At 40.6% G+C, this 18,828-nt stretch overlaps 1 protein-coding gene across 1 annotated transcript in view; it reads left to right on the forward strand.

Moving 5' to 3' along the window:
- Positions 1-18,828, forward strand: part of FBXL7 (F-box and leucine rich repeat protein 7) — a 182,217-nt gene that overhangs the window by 41,569 nt on the left and 121,820 nt on the right. Inside the window, exon 2 of the mRNA XM_032182118.1 lies at positions 2,917-3,006. Within this exon, the coding sequence (XP_032038009.1) occupies positions 2,917-3,006 (90 nt within the window). The remainder of the gene's footprint in view (positions 1-2,916; positions 3,007-18,828) is intronic.

Here is an 18,828-nt window from a genome sequence, read left to right on the forward strand (position 1 = left end):
ATAATTTGCCTCTTTCCTTTTTGCCTTGCCTCCTTGCACCCCCATGTCTCTCTCTGTCTGGCTGCTTTCTCAACATGTAGTGGTGCATGGGGTTGTTCATCCCCAGATGCAGTACTCGGCATTTCCTTTTGTTGAATTAACTTCCTGAGGCTCTTGTCAGCACGTTTTTCAACCTGTTAAGGTCCCTTGATTGGCAATGACATCTTGGTGCGTGAACCACAACGGCTTATTTTGTGGCATTTGTGAACTTGCTGAGTGTGCATTTTTTTCCAACCACCAAACTCATTTGGGGAACGCTTGCACGCTGTCGTGTTAGCTCCTGCATGTGTACGTGAGGCTGCAGCAGGTACATCTAGGCTATTAGAAGTGAATGGCTTTATTTTGCTCTACAAGAATAGGGCCTGCTGATCTATTTAAAACACTTGTTGAAAATTTACTAGAAAGCATCTCCTGCCTCCCCTGCCTACCCAAAGGGAGTGTTTCAGTGTAGATGGGGAAAGGCTTGTTTGGGGTTTGTGTAGTAGGGGAAGACTCTAAAACTGTCACAAAATATTCAAAGTATAGTTGCAGGAGGAACTCTTATACAGTGCCAGCAGTAACAGGAATAGATTGTTCTTAATTTCCAGTTTTAACTTCTTACAAGGAGTTGAAATATTTTAATGTTAAAGCAGACGGAAATGGTAATTGCCTTGACATATATCTGGTATTTTGCAGTTACTACAGAAGTGTGCCCTTGTAAGTCTGTTGCTGTGGGATGTACTGGCGATCAGCACCCTACAGTGGGTAAAACATTTTTGTCGTGCTCTTGGAGGCTTACTTGAATGCAGTCTAAATGTAAATATTATTGATGTTAGTGGGGGAGATATGTAGGGGCAGGAAACAATGACTTGGTGAAAATAACCCATGCCACAGATGCCCAGCTAGCAACTCTGCTGCTGTTTGGTATCACTGACTTCCTTTTCCCCCAGAAGATTTTTTTTTTCCTTCAGAGGAAGTCCTCTTTATTTTCTTGGAGGTAATCATATTTTGAGTTGATTTCTTTGTTCTTTCTTTTCTTTCTGTCAGGAGAGTTGATACTCCTTGGAAGTTTTCCTGCTTTTGCAGCTCTAATGTTTGGCAAATGAGCAGTTTCTGGTAGTAGCAAAACCATCTAAATACATATGCCATAATTAATTATTTGCTTATCGGCTACTGCAGGTGTACCAAATTCTCCGGCCTCTTCCTGGGAATTAGCATTTTACAGTTATTCTTCTCTTTTCTCATCTGCTTTTCTCCCACCACAACCCTGGTTGCCTTTAGCCAGAGAGCTATTTTGAGGCAGTTGTTTCTCGAAGGACCACAGTGCCTTACTCCCAACTCGTGCCACAGCTTGCAAGCAGTCGAGCGATATTCTGGAGGCACTGCTTCCTGGGTTTGCTTGACTTTTTAAAGGAATGCAAAAAGCAGCTAGTGGATCACTGAACGTGCACTTCTTTTTTCCTTCACCCCGCCCGGCTACTAGCTTTAGCCATTCTTTCTCTTTTTCACTCTCTTCTGGCCTTTTTAATATCCTTTCGCTCTATAGTCCTCTCTCAAATCGAAGCATGTTAACTTAAGCAACTTCATGTGGGGAAAGATCCTCTAGGGTTGGCTGACGGATTAAGTGGTGGCAGTACCTTGGTTGTGAAGCAACCTACGTTTGCACATTCTCCAGTCGTTTCCCATTAAAACTTAAATCCTCGTTCTGTTGTGGCACCTTTAAAAAGCAGACCTCCTCCTTACATCTAAATGTTATGAAAACCAGGCAGACTATAACCCAGAACCCTGAGGAATGCTTGATTGAAATAACAGATCAGGAAAGTCTCTTGCTAACATTCCTGTGATTATAGGTTTACTCAAGTGACAAAAACACGGTGTCAGCTAGCTTTCTGCCTGCAGTGTAATTGTGGTTCAAAAACTAACATAGCTCTTAAAGGCTTCACCGATGCAGTGTGTGTGGGGAGAGGTAACACCTGAAAATGTAACAGCATTCATTACCTTGCCTCTCTCTAGATTTATTTCATGTAATGCTTGGAGTGGCTGCTCCGGTTCCTGCTGGAGTAGCAGAGTGTGTGTATCCCTGCTAGTAGTTATTGAGTAGTGCGAGTGAAGGGAAAGAGAAACAAATCATTCTCTGATCCTCAGAGGTCAACAAAAACTTTGTTTTAGCTCCCTCTGTTCTTTTGCAGCACCTAAGATATTGTTTTTTTTTCCTGTTAATTTCTGCTTGGTCTGATACCTTACACAGAGGACTGGGGAACCTGATGTAGAAAATGCAGCAAAAAAATCTTAGAAAAGAAAATAAGAAAAGACATTTCCATTGTTCTGATTTCCAGTTAAGAGGGGCATAAAAGTTGTGGTGAAGAATAGCAACCATAAAAGTGTTGGTTTCAAAAACATTTATTATTTCAAGCAGTGTATGTGTTGTAGGAGGAAACAGCAGTTACCTTGCTTTCGTTTTCACATGAGCAAAAGACTTGAACAGATTTCTGTTTTATGTGTTGACGTGATGTAAACTCCATTAATGCATCCTGAATTTCATCATTAGCGCTGGTGCGGGTCAGTGTCTGTTCCTCCCGATCTATTTTAGAAGTATTTGAACGAGAAAACTGGTTATGAAAGTTCTCTTAATCAGAAACTTTTCACTTAAAATGAAGTTTCCCAAATATGCAATGAGCCCCTCTGACCCAGGAGGCTGTTTACAGCCTTAGTACAGATAAAGATGCACAGTTAGCTTCCACCCTCGTGTACAAAATGAACATCAGCTGCAGTAAACTGATTTTAAAGCTTCCTGGAACTGTTCCAGGTTCTGATATGGAAGGTCTGTCATCTTCACTATTGATACTCATGTTTGTTCTTCCTCCCTCTCACACTCTCCACCCCTTTCTTTCTTTGCAGGCAAAGGCAGCTCAAGCATCTCATCCGACGTGAGTTCAAGTACAGATCACACGCCCACCAAAGCCCAGAAAAATGCAGCTACCAGTGAAGGTAGGCATCTGGTACTTGTTACCCAGGTCAGGCCCCCCAGCATAATCCAGGCTATTTTCAGAAAAGGAATCCCTCCTCCTCCTCCTCGTTCTTTCTTTGTACAATGCTATCAGCATACTAGAAATGAAAAGAAATTTGTTTCTGCTCCTACATGCTGTTTTTCCTGGTTTAAGCTTGTGAGAAAGGATTTAAGATACTTCTGCAGAACAAAAGCATAGAGGGTTTTGACTAATGTCTCATGTTACATTTTCAGCGAAGGCTTTTACTCTTAAGATTTGATGTGATCTGATTTTGAATTTATTTGTGAAAAGTATACTTGATGGAAGGCATTTTTGGCATCTGTTCTAGGTAAAAACTTAGCCTCTTACTTGCATTTTCATGATGTTCATGGTATGAAAGTTGTTTGTACTGAATTTTCAAAGTGTGTTTATGGACATGAAGAGCTGGCAAGGATTTAATCAGATCGATGCATCTCACCTGCAGTTACTAGAATATGTGATTACCTGGGTTTAGATTTTTAATGTCTAGGGGAAGGAGATGTTTTGTGTGTCAGTATTAATGTGACATTGCACTAACTGACCTATGAAAAGAGAAATGCCGATCCTTTCCTTCTGCCTTATTACGTATGAGTAGGTGTGCTCTGTTAAATGGAAGCATATTGGCTCTAGTTTTTACAAGAGTGTCTTTGAAGGCTAAGAGGAAACCAGTAAATCTATATGAAGTTCAATGATGTAAGCTGAAAGTTTTTGGTTTTTTTTTGTAAGTGATGCATTTATACACCATAGCTACTATCTCTACTCAACTCAGTCATAATATATCAGTTGTACTTGGTAATTTTCAAATATTAATTCCGATTTCTTACGGTTTTGCAATTACAAATTAAGTTACAAACTCTGATTGCTCTCAGTCTGGCTTTATTTCTTATGGTTAGAGGAAACCTTAGCCTTCGAATAGTTTTGGCAGGTTTGGCTCTGACTCTAGAACCTGTACAGTAAAAGCAGTTTGTGTAAGTAATAAATGACTGTGTAAATTAGAAGAATTTATTGTTAGGCATGCACAATCCCATATCAGGAAGGAAGATCTGGCACCTGTGAATCATGAGAAATCATGTTCTAGAGTCTCTGCTTTTCAGTCTGAACAATAAATTTAGCAATAAATGAATATGGTTAATAAAGATGAGTTGAATAGTAGAGTTCATGTTTCTCTAAGCCTTAGATCCACAGGTTTTGAGGTACATGAAGGAGGTGAATTGCTGAGACGCCAAGTAAATGCAGGAAATGTATAAAAGCATTTTAGCTTTTCTGTATGACAGCCAGAGGAAAAAAAAAATCGTAAAGGAGTAGTGGAAACTTTGACGTCAGTCCTTAACAATTGTTTTAAATTTCTGTTTTACTTCAATCAGTAAAACGTGCTTTCCCCCCGTATTTTCAAATCAGATAATGCAAAATAATCTTTTATTAATCTCTGAGATTTATGTTCTTTATCAAGCCCAGTGTAGAGCCAGTGGATACCAGTGTTTGCTGTGAAATTTTTACCACTGGTTTGCAGCTGATTAATTAATTAGTGAAGGAGGCTTAAATTTAAATGCAGGCCAGCAGATGCTGTAGTAAAGATGTGTTCTGAGTTCTCATGCAAATTCAAAAAGAGTTCAGAGCAATGAAGGTTGGGTGTTTTCATGCTTGGAGGCAATTTCAGATATGAATTTTTTTTTTTTTTTTTGCCTAATTTTTCTGTGCCCTAGAAGGGTGTAAATAGGAGGATGAGCATATGGTGTTTATTTTGATAGCAGCAGTGGTAGTCCATTGCCTGTGCTACTACTGCTATGCTACTAAGAGTTTCTGCTGAGGAGTTGATGTGGGTCAGTTTAATGTAAGTTGCCTTAATGTGGATTGCTGCTTAATCTGTCAGATAGTTGAAATGACTTAACCAGCGAGTGTGAGAGCAGAGAATTGGAGGTGGTGGTGGTGGGGGGGGGAAGGGCTTGTATAAACCAGTGCTGTTACTGAAAGGCATGCTTATCAACCAGTGTGTCTGTGGGTATTTGCTTGTTTTGGTGTTGTTTTTAACTAATGCTGCATCTTTTCCCCATGTGCAGTAGACTTACCCCGTAGGAGGATTCAAGTAAAAAGAGAGACTCATTCCTTCTGCAAGATGAGTAGAGTTCTGAGCTTGCAGGACTGAATGCTTTCATACAATTCAGTTACAGAGCAGTGTCTAGGGACCAGCTCAATACACAATCAGCTGTATTGTGTTGGACACTGTACAAGCAGTAGCAGTTATGTCTTCTCATTGGGGTGTTCACATAACTTCTTATAACCATTAGTTAAATTGAGCTTCATAGTGCTTCATGCTCTAATATTTGCTTGTCGTGATACAGTAGTACCTGCCCACCCCAGAGATTGATATGCACGTCTTGCTCTTCAACGTGAGACTGAAGTTCATGCAGCTTCATTGCAGGGACAAAAAAAAATAAATCTTAATTCTGCCCCTTGCTTTAACTCTGTAGTGTGAATTCATAGTGCTGTATGCTGTCCAATGAATGAGTCAGGCCTGTGTGGTGAAATGTGTGTGTCCTAGGTCTGGACTAGGAAGGACTCTGAATGGTGAACTTTTCTTCACCTTCACTGTTGCATGAAATACTCTTCACAAGTTGCAGACAGCTTCCTTGCAAGCCTTCAGTTTCTAGTGGCGGCTGAACTCCTGGGTGCCCAGCTCTGTGGAGAGCACAGAATTTGTGTGCGAGGCTGAAGGCCTTTGTCTCCTCCTTTCCAGCTTGGCAAACAGACCTAATTCTCCTCATTTCTGCACAGCATGTCTTCTCTGCTGTTTCCTTAAGACAGTTGACACAACACTTGTTGAAGCTGAATCAATGAAGAGCCTTAAAACAGCTAGGAAGGAAGTCTGTGAGGCTGCTCCACATCAGGTCTGTGGCACTCAACATTGGAGAAGCAGTCATGTAAAACACCTCTCAGGCAGGTATAGGTTCCCAAGGAGTGCAAAAAGGCAGGGTTCTTCCTTGAAAGAGCAAAACACCTCAGGAACTATCTGGTTCCTAGCAGGTGTTATCTCACTGTCTGAGCCATCAGACGAACTACACTTTTACTCTTGTCTGCTGTACCCATTCTGTTTGTGAATTTTCAGTGCTGTGATGTTTCCATGCAGGATGAGCTCAAGAAATGAATAACTGGTGGCTTGAAATGGCTTATGTGGTGTTCCAGTCCTAGGTGTGCTGTTGAAGTGACAGCACTTCAGTCTTTAGGCGGGAATGAGAGGTGCAGTTATGGCCAGAATACAGTGCCCTCCTTCACCCTGTATATTCTGAACATCTCTGTAGCTGTGGGGGGTGATCTTTTGTTTCACAGAGGTAGGAGGCATGTCATGCTATCAAATGTGTCTGGGTGAGCTGCACAGCCTCTCCCAGGGAAGAGCGGCCAGTACTTAGCAGCACTATTAGCCAAACTAGTTTCGCTCAGCAATGCATCAGAGATGGCAACAAGTCCTCTACTTCTGTTACCTGGCAGAATGTGGCCGGTAGCTGGCAGACCACTCAACTTCCTAAATCCGAACTTGAGGTACCAGTGATGCATCTGAGAAGGATGCAGCGACGAGGCAGAGCTGGTGAGCAGTCTGCAGATAAATTGCTTTCATCGTGGCTTTTACTTTCTGTATTTCAGTGGAGGGTGGAAGGCAAAAAGCAGATGTCTGGTCTTCTCTCTGTAAATAACTGAATAAGCTATAGAGGAAGTTTGGGTGCAGCTTGGCTCGGAAGAAAGCATAGCAGACTGTGGATGTGCATGTACGATGATGCTTCTGCCCTTTCTCCTCTTCCGAGGATGCAATTTTCTTTAGCTTTGAATATACACTACATTTTACTTCTTTTCCAGTTTCAGACATTGTCTGCAATTCTTTACCCCATCAATCAATTAGAGTTAGAAACTTGAGAACACATGAGTTTTTGCTACCCCCTGTTGCTGTTCTGGCAAGTGAAAGACTAAATGGATTTTTGTGGGCCGTTTAAATGCAATTTGCTAGACACAGTCTCAGCTGGAATATTATTGTTTAAAGCCTGATCTAGAAGATTAGACTGAATGTTTTTCTATTGGTTTACCTTGGTCAGGGAGCTTTCTTCTAACACTTACTTGCAGAGTGTGGAATGTTATGTCCAGGCTGGATGCTTCATATTAACTTGACTGTTTTTCAGATTAAAAAAAAAAAAAAAATAATCGATACTATTTGCACTTCATGTCTAGATGGCTTTTAAATGGTAATCCAGAGGCTGTTTTAAATTGAGAGCTCATGTCTGAGCTCCGTGGACGAGTTATAGTTCACTTGTTAGTTTCTGTAAAATCAAATTGGAGGGTTAGGCCTGAAACAAAACACTGTTTTAGCAGAAAGGTTAAGTGCTGAAATACCTCTGAATATAGTCTGTTAACTGTTATGTAGAATTCTGTGGAAATACAGTTAAGTCAGCTGCAGTATTCTGCAGAAATTAAATTTGTATCTGCTTTTATCGATGCCAACTTTTAGGGACTTTGAAAATTTCTTTAACTTTTTTTCCATTCTGCGGTACCCTGAGAACTACAGAGTCTGTCACAGTTCTGATAGTTGTACCCTCCTTTCTGTTTTATTTGAGAAGCAGGCTCAATGGCATGACTGGAATAACTACATGCATTAGGAACCATTCCCTTTCGTTAAATCACGCTTGGGGGTCAGCGATGGGAAAATGTAGCATTTTGCAAATGTTTAATGCCTTAGTTACTCACGTAAGAGTGTTACTGAACACTGCGTGGGATGACATAGCTGAAGTCAATCAGGTTACGTTGCTGTGGCCCTCAGCGTCCTCCTCTTGTGGGTTCCTGACACTGAAACTTAAGTGGCTGGTATGTTAGCAAGTCGTCTATGCTATGAAATTTCTCCTTTGTCGTCTTCCCCTTGGCATACACAGTCAGTTCCAAAGGAAAGGATGGCTGTGAATGAGGACGTACCCTTCTCTTAGCTGTGGTTTTCATTCTGCTGTGTCTGTAATTGCTGAAGTCCTTCAAAAAATAACTAAAAAAAAAAAAAAAAAACAGTGCAAAGAGTTCCAGCTAGGTGCAAATTTGCTGGATTTCAGAGTTTTCAGTGAAATTTCTATTCTGGATATAGAACTACAGGTATGCATTAAAGTTTCCTAATTATAGAAATATCAGCTACTTAAGTAGCTGAAACTGGATTTATATTCAGTTTAACAAGAACAAAGCACAGTTGGATAAGCTTTTCCAAGAGAAGTGAGCCTCTGTTCACGTAATAATAGCAAATAAAAAAGCAAATTTATTCTATGAACTGCAAGTGAATTAATGTGTGATTAATTACCTAGTTGAGGAAAGTAGGAGTAGAGAATGTTCAGTCATACCATTCCTACTTTGACACCTAAAATATTATTCTGGAGAACTGCAGAAAATAATGGAACAAACAACTTGTTTTCAAATAATTTTCATGAACTGTGGAAAGAGCCTGAGCTTTATCCATGTGTGAAAACTTTCAAAACAGTGGTTTCACACCCTCACTTAATTTATCTAAGAATGGTAGTCATGAGTGGTAGACATTTTTGTCCCTGGATTTCATAGTCTGAAGTGCAGAAAATTAGTGGTATCTTTCTTTTCCAAGATAACTTTATAGAATCTCCTTGCTGAGACAAATTTGACTTCTGGATCAGAAAACCTTTGTCACCGCTCTGTGTGCGAATATATTAAGTATCATTTCTTGAACACAAAGTTTCACATTTACCAGTGAGGGAAGAAAATTAGACAAAATCCACATTATAGGATCTTTTCAGGGAGGATGTCATGCTGTTAATTTCTCTTGGCTTCATAATCGCATTCTTTCAAAAGGCTGTGTGTCTTAAGATCTCCAAATAACTCGTAACTTATTCAGTGAGTTTAAGGGGATCTTTGTTTTACGCAATGATGGACACTGAAAAAAACTGGAAAGATGGAACCAAGTCCTTTTGATTTTGAATCCTTTTGATATTTCAAGTGGCTTCCTGATGGAGAGGCATCTGAGCTTGAAAATTCAGGTGAGTATGAAACTGGTGTTATTTCAAAGGGAGGTAAAATCCCGGAGTATTAGTCTGTGAATAGACAACTCCTCTGTGTTCATGGGGTAAGATAGGTAGCTATGTTCAATACACTGAAGCATTTGAATGGCTCGTGTCCTCTTTGGATGTTTAACTAATTATGTGTTGTGACAAAAGATTGTTGTTTAAAAGAGGTGCTGTTTTTCACCCAGTTCTTCTTGACTGTCTTTTTGGCAGGAAGAGCTCTTTAGATCCATTCCCGTGTCTAATACCTGTTAAGAAATCTTTTCCCACTTTGGTTCTTTATTATTTTTCCTTTCATCTTCCATTTAATGTTAGAAGCTTACTAATTTAGTATCAGAACTGGGAACCTATCTATATTCTTTCCAGATGCATGTAAACATGTGTGCAATTCCTAGTTCTTTTGGAGGCGGTTCTCTCCCTGTTTCTTTCTGTCCTCGTGTCTTTGACTGGGAGTTCATGCTCTTGCTCCTCCCGTTGAAGTACTGTCTAAGTAGAGTTTCTGAGCAACAAACCATGTCTGAATTTGATACGAATTCCTGAATTTGCCCCTGCTTGCTTGGAACTGGGCTGAGATTCAGTTGGCTTTGAGTGAACTGTGGCTGTTTTGAGTTGGTAGTGAAACTGGAGACCAGGTAAGCTTCCTAGAGTTTTGTGTTACTTTTCTAACGGTGGAGTTTTCTAGAAAAGTGAAATGTTGCATCGCTGAATGTGCCAAAACAGAATCATTTGAAGCCAAAAAAACTGGGGAGTAATAAGAGGGGGGTGGGAGGCATGACAGTTAATAAATCCAAAACTATAAACACTTTGGCAGAATAAACAGAGCTCTCTATTTAAATTCCTGTAACCAACATATCTCAATGCATATGCAAATATAATCACCTCAAGCAGCATGTAGAGGTAAAAACTAGTACAGAGGCTTGTTCTTAGCCCTTATTTTTCATGTTTAGCCACATCTTGTTGTACTTTTGCTATCTAACAGGCAGTGTTCCTGTGAAGCTGTTCTGCTAATTGTAACAATACCATTGCAGTCGGCATTTAAATCAGAGTTCAGATACAAGGCAGAAGTGGTTGGGGCGTTGGCAAGGTTAAAGCTGCAAATTGAAACCTTACGTTTTTCTGGCTAATTTGTACTGAAATGCTATAGCCAAATGTTTAAAACTTGCCCAAACAATGCTAGGAACAAATTGGAAAGGTACATAAAACTGCAGTCTTACTTGATCTGCTGCCTGAAATGTGAGACCTACCAGAGCAAATGCACTTACAGTATAGTCAGAGAGAAATGACCCCAATTTAAAAACCTGGCGTTAGCTTTTCCAAAGTAAGGAATGATGCTTGGTAGGAGTGATTACAGGCTACTCAATTACCTGTAAATCTGATTTTAAGGAATCCAAGATCCCAAATGTAATTCTTTCTGTAAAATGCTGTACCAACCTACTTGTATACTGCTGTTGTGGGGAGTTTTTGACCCTAAACTCTTCTTTGTATGTTACTGCGTATGCTGGCCATTCTAAGTAGTTTCCTTCTCTGCAAAGTGAAGTCATCTTGAAGTACCTGATGATTCTGCGACCTTTGCTAGTCTAATAAGCCATCTTACTTAAACGCTAGACTGTCTCTGAACTGGTTGTAGTGTGTATATATATAACCTAATAATGTGTACTTAAATACGTTGGGGCTATCAGTTTTCCAGAATTTATGAGCTGATATTAGCAAGTTGTTTCAGGTTAATTCTAAAACTTGACAATAAGAATGAAATAAAATTGGAAGAGCACATTTTTTGCCATTAACTTAACAATCCCTGTTAAGATGCCAAACTGCAGCTTACATTTGCTACATAAAATATCCTGCCTCCATTTTCCTGTGTCGTCTTATCTTTTTGCCAGTTTATCAAACGGCTGTATAATTTATACAAAATAGATTTGCTAAAACTAGATAAATGCCTGCATAGTGTTGCTGACTCGTTCTGTTCTCCTCTCGCTGTGTGGTACCATAGTGGCTTTCTCACATTATTGTTTTGGCATCGCCTTGTTTCTGCTGCTTTCTTCACATTTCCCTTGAAGCATGTTCTGAAATTGGCTGATGGAAATAGCAGTTTAAGAACAGATAACAATAATTTGCATGTTCTTGTTAATTCTGACTGGTGGATCCTTATAGCTTTAGGCAGTTACAGCAGATTAGGTATAAGCAGAAGTTATGAGCCTGAGTATAATCTGGTGATTAGCAGTTTACATAATTCCTCAAGCCTTAATCAGCCGCAGTTCAACATTTAACATCTGTATTGTTGTGGTGGTATGCCTGTTGCAAGGTCAGCAGTTGCCCATCTTGGTATTTCTCTCACATTTAAGGTTTGTTTTTGTATTTAACTGTGATGATGGATTGGCAGTTTGTACCCCTTGAAGATCAAAGTATAATTGCCATTTTAATGGTTTAAATAAAATATTTTTTTTCTGATACAGCAAAACAAGTACCTGTGGCAGCTGATAACTATGCTGAGCTGGGAGATTTCTGCTCATCTACTCCAGCATCTAGTCAGTACATAAGGCCTTGCCGGAAGGCAGGAAAGGTTTCTTTAGAGATACGTGTAAATGATCCTCTGTAAGATCTGGCAATCTACATGTATTTAGAGAAGCTAGTTTTGAACTACCCTCCAGCAAAGCCAAGCGTACCTTGATGTGTTTAGGCTGCTTTACAGATGTGAATGCCTGATTAGGAAGAAGCTTGATGGCTTTATTGGATGACTGTCATGCTGCTTGTGATGACTTGGATAAATCATAGATCTCCACTGTAAGTTATCACCAGAGTCATGATAGCGAAGTTTCAGTTTTTAGCAGTGCCTAATTTAACCTATACCTTCTTTTGTTTTTCCCTAACTTGAAATCAGTTTTCATACTGTATATAAAAGTTTGAAATGTTCCAGTACTAATGGGCATTCTTTGGGAAGTCTTTTCAGAGCCTTCTTCCTCACTGTGATGTGCTTAATCTGAAGATACTTGCGTTCATGCAGACATGTAAATAGTTATGTATAGTCTATATATATAAATTATTTCCCCTAACTGACAAGATAAACATTTGTAAGCCTTGACAGTTTTTAGATCTAGGTTTTTAGATCCAGCTTGAGCAATCAAAACTTTGTGTGCCACCTGAACCTTCAGAAGCTCTGCACAGTGCGGAGTAATTGTTTAATTGGCACAGGGAAGGACTCTTTCAGCAGTACATTTGTGGGTGTGTGGTGTGTGTTTTTCTTTTTTTTTTTTTTTTTTTTTCCTCAGACCAGGAACAAATGTGATCGAAACGATAAAAGCATATTTGGACTGTAATCAGTTGGCTGTAGTTTGGGAGACTGATGGTTACTTGGTCCTACTTTACTGTGGTCTGAGATAAACCATTAGCTTGAACTCTGCTTTCTGAAATGATTGTGCTCTTTGCTGTTGACCCTTTTGCTATTAAACAAGACTTAAGTCATTGTAATCTCAGCCAAAATTACAGTCCAATCTGATTTTAACTGTGAATGGGCCTTCTCTTTGCTGTTTTAGTAGAGTCAACTTTCACAGTGCTTTTTTTTATGCTCTTGTGTCTCAGATAGGGTTGTACTGCATGTTTACTCCTGCCTCACATTTGTGTTTGGAAGGCTTTTGCAATATTAGGCATGTGAATCTGACTGATCAATTAGACGATGTATCTGGTTTTAACGGGAGATAAGTTTGGATCTAACTGAAATTTGCTGCACTGAATCTGCTTGAACAGCTTGTAATAAAAGAACTGGTGTCAGTAGGTGTCAATTGGTGCTGTTGCTTTGTCAGACTACTTGACTAATCTATGTTGGGGCAAAAAAGTCTAGAGGAATATTTGTTTTTGCTGACGTGGCGTTGGATGGGTGATAAATACACTGGTGTCCTTCAGTATTTAATCAAGATCATTTCTATCAGCATCTAATCGAGGAAGACAGATTCCCACAGCATTCCATGAAATCTAAATATTTTGCTGGGCTATGTTAGGAATATGTCATCCCCGATGAAATTGTATCTGAACCAAAGTAACAGTACTGCCATTCAGTTGGTGAGTTCAGGCTCTGCCGATCAGATTTAATGGCTATTTGGAATGAGGGATGATAATCGATCCTTTCTTCAGCCTGATGTGTTAATGCTTTTTTATACTGACTTACTAATTTTGTACGCTTCTTTTTAAGGAATGTGCATGTGTGTTTTGGAGGGGAGGGAGACTTGAAACACTCAAAACCTGACGTTTTAACTAATCTTCCTGTGTTACTGTGATGATACCAGACTTTTGAAGAATATTGTTCCTAAGGAAGAGACTAGGAGGCTGCAAAAGGAAACATCACACAATTCTGCTGTGAGAAGCTAATGAAGTATTTATCATGGTTATCTACAGATGCCCAGTGTTTGTCTGGTATTTCGAAATTATGTGTGAACTCAAAGTCAAACAAACCAACTCAGAACTCATGACATTTACCTCACATCTAGATTTGTTATTGGTTATTTTAGGTCTGATTTGGACATGTGGCAAATGAGAAGCACAGGGATGTCCTCTCAAATTTGCTGATAAATTAGTGCACAGATTATTCTTGTAACTCCGCTGCTCTTTATGCATGCTTCAACTCAGAATCCTATGTGGCTCTGTGCTGCTTTGGTTCTGCACCTGCTAGTTTCATTGAAATTGGAAAAAATAATTCTAGAGCAACTCCTTACTTACTCCTCTCTAAGCCAGAAATGTCTTTGTCAAAATAAGATGAGCAGAGAAGGACAATATGCCGTGAACTCTTACCTTTAATATTTATGAGCTCTAAATTAGAGCAACCCTATTTAAGTATGTTGTATACTATTCTATTTAGGAAAGAACAATAACGAAACGTAGCTTAAAATATTGGTCTGATGAGGGTTGAGGGGAAAGGGGAACATAGTAGGGAACTGCAAGCAGTAAAGCTAGCTAGGTGAAAGAAACTGAAAAGCAGAATATATTAGCTGTGAAGTTATTAAAAAAAAAAAATAATGGTTAAAAGTATGACTAACCAAACATTTGTATCCTACTGTCTATTGCTCAATATGATGTATTATGCTTATAAACTAAGCAGGCTGATATTGCTGAAAGGATAAATTGTTTCCTTTGGGCCCATTTGTAGAAATTGCGTCCCCTTGTCTGAATGCTTAGCCAATTTAGGTCAGAGAAACAAGCATTTTGTAGCGGATGGTTTAGTTAACAACACATGCAATCCTGGTGAACCTCTGGCATTTAGTGACTCCTGGAAAAACTGATGTATTGCGTTGCTTCAGTAACCAGATAGTCTTTGTGAATCCAAAATACAAGTTATAAACTATGTGAAACTTCCTGATTTTTACCCTGAGATTGAGTGTGGTTTTAAAAAATAGTTTACATATCTGTCTCAGTATTGCTTATCAATCTGGATTGAATTGCTTTTAATCTCAACAAATTGAAGAGTAAGTGTCTAAGTTACTAATTTCAAGTCCTAATAGAGGCCATGATTCTTCAGTATTTTGAAAGAGTTCAGTCAATGTTTAAGAAGGGTGTTGTGTAATCCCATGGATACGTTCCATCGGTAAGTTTCCATAAAAATGGGACAGTTTGACTGCTTGAGCCTTCCTTGTAAGAACTCATTTCCACGAGGGTAGAGGTCTCATGGATGAAAAGCACACCCATCTTTTTATGAAGTTGTTACTGGACTGGTCAAAAAGTTACTCCTTCGTTAAAAGGATGTATAAAAATAATATCCCTAGAGGCTTTGTGTAATGTTTTATTACTAACTCTACAGAAATAAAACAGCTGGAACATCACTGCAAATATAAGGCCTGTTTCTCAGTTTCTTTTAGCCTCAGGACCAAGGTCACCTTTGGTATGAAAAGGAGCGCTGTCAGTGATACCAATTTCCATTTGGGTGCTGATGGATTTCTCTATAGCAAGGAAAATGTGTATATTTTAGGTGCTTTTCGTGTATGGTTTTGTTTATTTAGGTTCATGTTCATTATCCTGTGTTAAACTAAATTCAAGATCTGGATGAGCTTCAGTTCCTCCCCTCTGTGAGTGTTCTGGAATGTTCTAAAAGCTTGGTATGGGAGGATGCTCAGCTGAAAACACTTGGACGATCCTCACCTCTGCACACTGTATTGCAGCAGTGTGCAGTATGTGATGGGTGAGAAGCTCAGCGTGAGCCAGAAATGTGCACTTGCAGCCCAGAAAGCCAACCATCTCCTGGGCTGTATCAGAAGCAGTGTGGCCAGCAGAATAAGGGAGGTGATTCTCCCCCTCTGCTCTGCTCTTGTGAGACCCCACCTGGAGCCCTGCGCTCAGCTCTGGGGCCCTCAGCACAAGGACAAGAACATGGATGTATTAGAAGGAGTCCAGAGGAGGGCCATGAGGATGATCAAGGCGCTGAAGAACCTCACCTATGAAGATAATCATAGGATATCCCAAGTTGGAAGGGAACCACACGGATCATCGAGTCCAACTCCTGGCACCGCACAGGTCTACCCAAAAATTCAGGCCATGTGACTAAGTGCACAGTCCAAGCGCTTCTTAAACTCCGACAGGCTTGGTGCAGTGACTGCGTCCCTGGGGAGCCCGTTCCAGTGCATGACCACCCTCTCAGTGAAGGACTTCTTCCTGATATCCAGCCTGACCCTCCCCTGTCACAGCTTGACACCATTCCCTCAGGTCCCATCACTAACGAGAACAGATCAGCGCCCACCCCTCTGCTCCCGCTTGTTGAGGAAGCTGTAGGCCGCAAGGAAGTCAAGCTGAGGGAGTTCAGCCTGGAAAAGAGAAAGCTGCAGGGAGACCTTACAGTGGCCTTCCACTACCCAAAGGGGGCCTACAGGAAAGCTGGGCAGGGACTCTGTCAGGGAGTGCATTGGTAGAACAAGGGGGAATGGCTTTAAACTAAAAGAGGGAAGACTTAGATTAGGTATTATGAAGAAATTCTTTACTCAGGGTGGGGAGGCAGTGGAATGGGTTGCTCAGAGAAGCTGAGGATGGTTTGAGCAACCTGGTCTGGTGGGAGGTGTTTCCTGCCCATGGTGGAGGGGGAGGAGGGTTGCAATCAGGTCATCCCTAGGGGTCCCCTCCAACCCAAACCATTCTGTGGTATGTGCTTGCTCCTAAGACAGTTTAAAAGACTTTGCCTGCATTGCTTCTTGAAAATAAAACAGCAATTCTGAGTATGTTTTAATGACTAGTGTATCTTAGATATCAACTGGGATAACTTGTTGCTCCTTGGACAGTAATTGCTGTTTCAATTCTGACTTGGTGTTGTGGGCACCCTTCTGTTCTGTGAACAGCCTTGCTCAGCTCAGGATTAAATCTTCTACCAGGCTTAGAAATCCTGGGCCTGTGGACTGTTTTGTTGTTTTAGTGGCTTCCTCTTTGGTACATCGTGTCTGTGGTGACTTCATCCAAATGAAGAGCACCCCCAGATTTGCCTGGACATCCTATGCAGTACTCTGAAAGTGTACCAGGATGCCTTTGCTCACCCAGTCAGATGTATTTAGGATGATTCATCTGAGCGCAGATGTGCGGATTAGCTGAAGCTTTTGGAGCTTCAGGTATCCTGGTCAAAGGCATTCCTGTTCTACATCTGGAAGTAGTAGAAAAATCAGCATTTTTTGATTTTTCTCGAGGAAAGAATTGTAGGCTAACGGAACAAGGCCAGGGAAAACCAGCTGCTTGTTAACTCTGTCACACCATCTTGTAAATCATCTGGTCTTAAATAACCATACGATGGTAGTCTTCACATACAGGTATTTGAACTAAAACAAGGGTAATGAAGCACTCTGTGAGAAAGCTTTAAGGGGGGGAGGGGATTATACACAGGCAATAAAATACGTGGTCTGATTCTTGGTGTTTGAAGACTACATTTTTTTTATATTGGGCCTGTATAAAATACTGTGTAGGAAACTTAAACACTAATTTGTTACTTTTTTTTTGAATCTGATAACTCCTGTTCTTTCATGTCTAACTTTTGATCTTGAATTGAACGGTCATACGTAGTCTCAAGCTCAATACTAAAGCTAATAAGTCTGAATGGGCTACGATTTTTTTTTGTTTTTGCCATTTCTGCCCTTAGTTAGTTTGGTACCATATCAGAAGTACCAAACTGAATTTTATTTTGGGGAGGAGAGAAGGGACTACTCGAACTAAAGGCATTGGATTCAGACTGGGAAAATGAAACAGTGATGCCAAAAGATAATAGAAGAGGTAGTAAGCTATAAGCTGAAAACAAAGCTTCAGTGCTGTATAGTACTGGAAAGGTAGATGTAGTTTCAGGTCTCACATGTAGGAGTAAGAAACTGCTAAGGAAGTGATAAGGGACGTTAAGGCAGACAAAGGCCATTGTGTTCCACCCATGTGTCCCTTTATACACCCGTGTGTCCCTTTACAGGAAGGTTCAGGTGGAAGCAACAACATAATCGCGATAAAGTCTTGTTGGAGGCCAGTAACAAGGGAAGTGCCCCAGTGGTCAGTACTGGGTCCGGTCCTGTTGAGCATCGTTGTTAATGACCTGGATGATGGGGGTAGAGTGCACCTCATGAGAGACAAAGATGTACTGGAAAGAGCCCAGCAAAGGGCTATAAAGATGAGTAAGTGGATAGAGCACCTCCCATGAGGAAAGGCTGAGAGCTGGGACAGTTCAGGCTGGAGAAGAGGAGGCTTGGGGGGGGATCTCATCAGTGTCCATGAATCACTGAAGGGAGGGTAGAAAGAGGACAGAGCCAGGCTCATCTAAGTGGTGCCCAGTGCCAAAAAAGAGGCAATGGGCACACGCGGGTACATGGAAGGTGCTGTCTGAAGACCAGAAGGACTGGGAGGGTGACCAAGAAGTGGCACAGGCTGCCCAGAGAGGTGGTGGCATCCTCCATGGAGATCTTCAGAAGCTGCCTGGGCATGGTCCTGGACAACCTGCTCTAGGTGGCCGTGACTGAGCAGGTGGGTTGGACCAGATGACCTCCAGAGGGCCCTTCCAACCTACAACCATTATATGAAACTAATATCAGTGGTCTAATAAAAGGAACCTTATCTATTCTAGGTGAGTAAACCTTATCTATTCTAGGTGAGTAGAAATCTGGACATGCTAGAAGACTAGTAGCTTATTGAAACAACGATAGCTTGTGCTGATGAATAAATCTGAGTTTATACTCATTGAAGGAGTCCTCATGCACTGTGCTATCCTTGGAGCAAGGCCTGTTTGTGTCAGGATGGTTGGATTGTTTTGCACTAGGCTATCATTGCTTTCTGTATGCATTGGTTGGAGCTTACAACTGTAAGTATGTACCACTGCACTTTGTGTCAGAAGCTTGCCTGTCCTTAAAGATGGTCTGTTATAGATGCTGGGAAACATTCTCACTCTACCAAGTGTTTTAAATGCTAAGGTTATGACAATATTTGCCAAGAACCACATCTTGAGTATTTGAATCAGTTCAGCAAACACATTTCGTGAAAAATGACATGCTTGAGTGAGAAAGAAAGCCCTGTTGTGTACTTGAAAGCAGCTTCTATTGCATTCCTGTTGTGCGCAGAGCATTACTGGTTCAGTGTTATGCATGCTATGGCTTCTTCATGAAGAAACTGATGGAGTAAAAGTTGAGACAGAAACTTGTCATGTTTCACAGAAGTTTACATTGGAAACAGCACAGTTCATAGTTTAATTCCTATTTCTCTCATTGAAGAAAATGGTTTATATGTTCTTTAATCTAGCATGGTGCTCAAATATACAAGTCAGC

The sequence above is a fragment of the Aythya fuligula genome, chromosome 2, assembly GCF_009819795.1.
Source record: "Aythya fuligula isolate bAytFul2 chromosome 2, bAytFul2.pri, whole genome shotgun sequence".
In the NCBI taxonomy this organism is placed as follows: Eukaryota; Metazoa; Chordata; class Aves; order Anseriformes; family Anatidae; genus Aythya; species Aythya fuligula.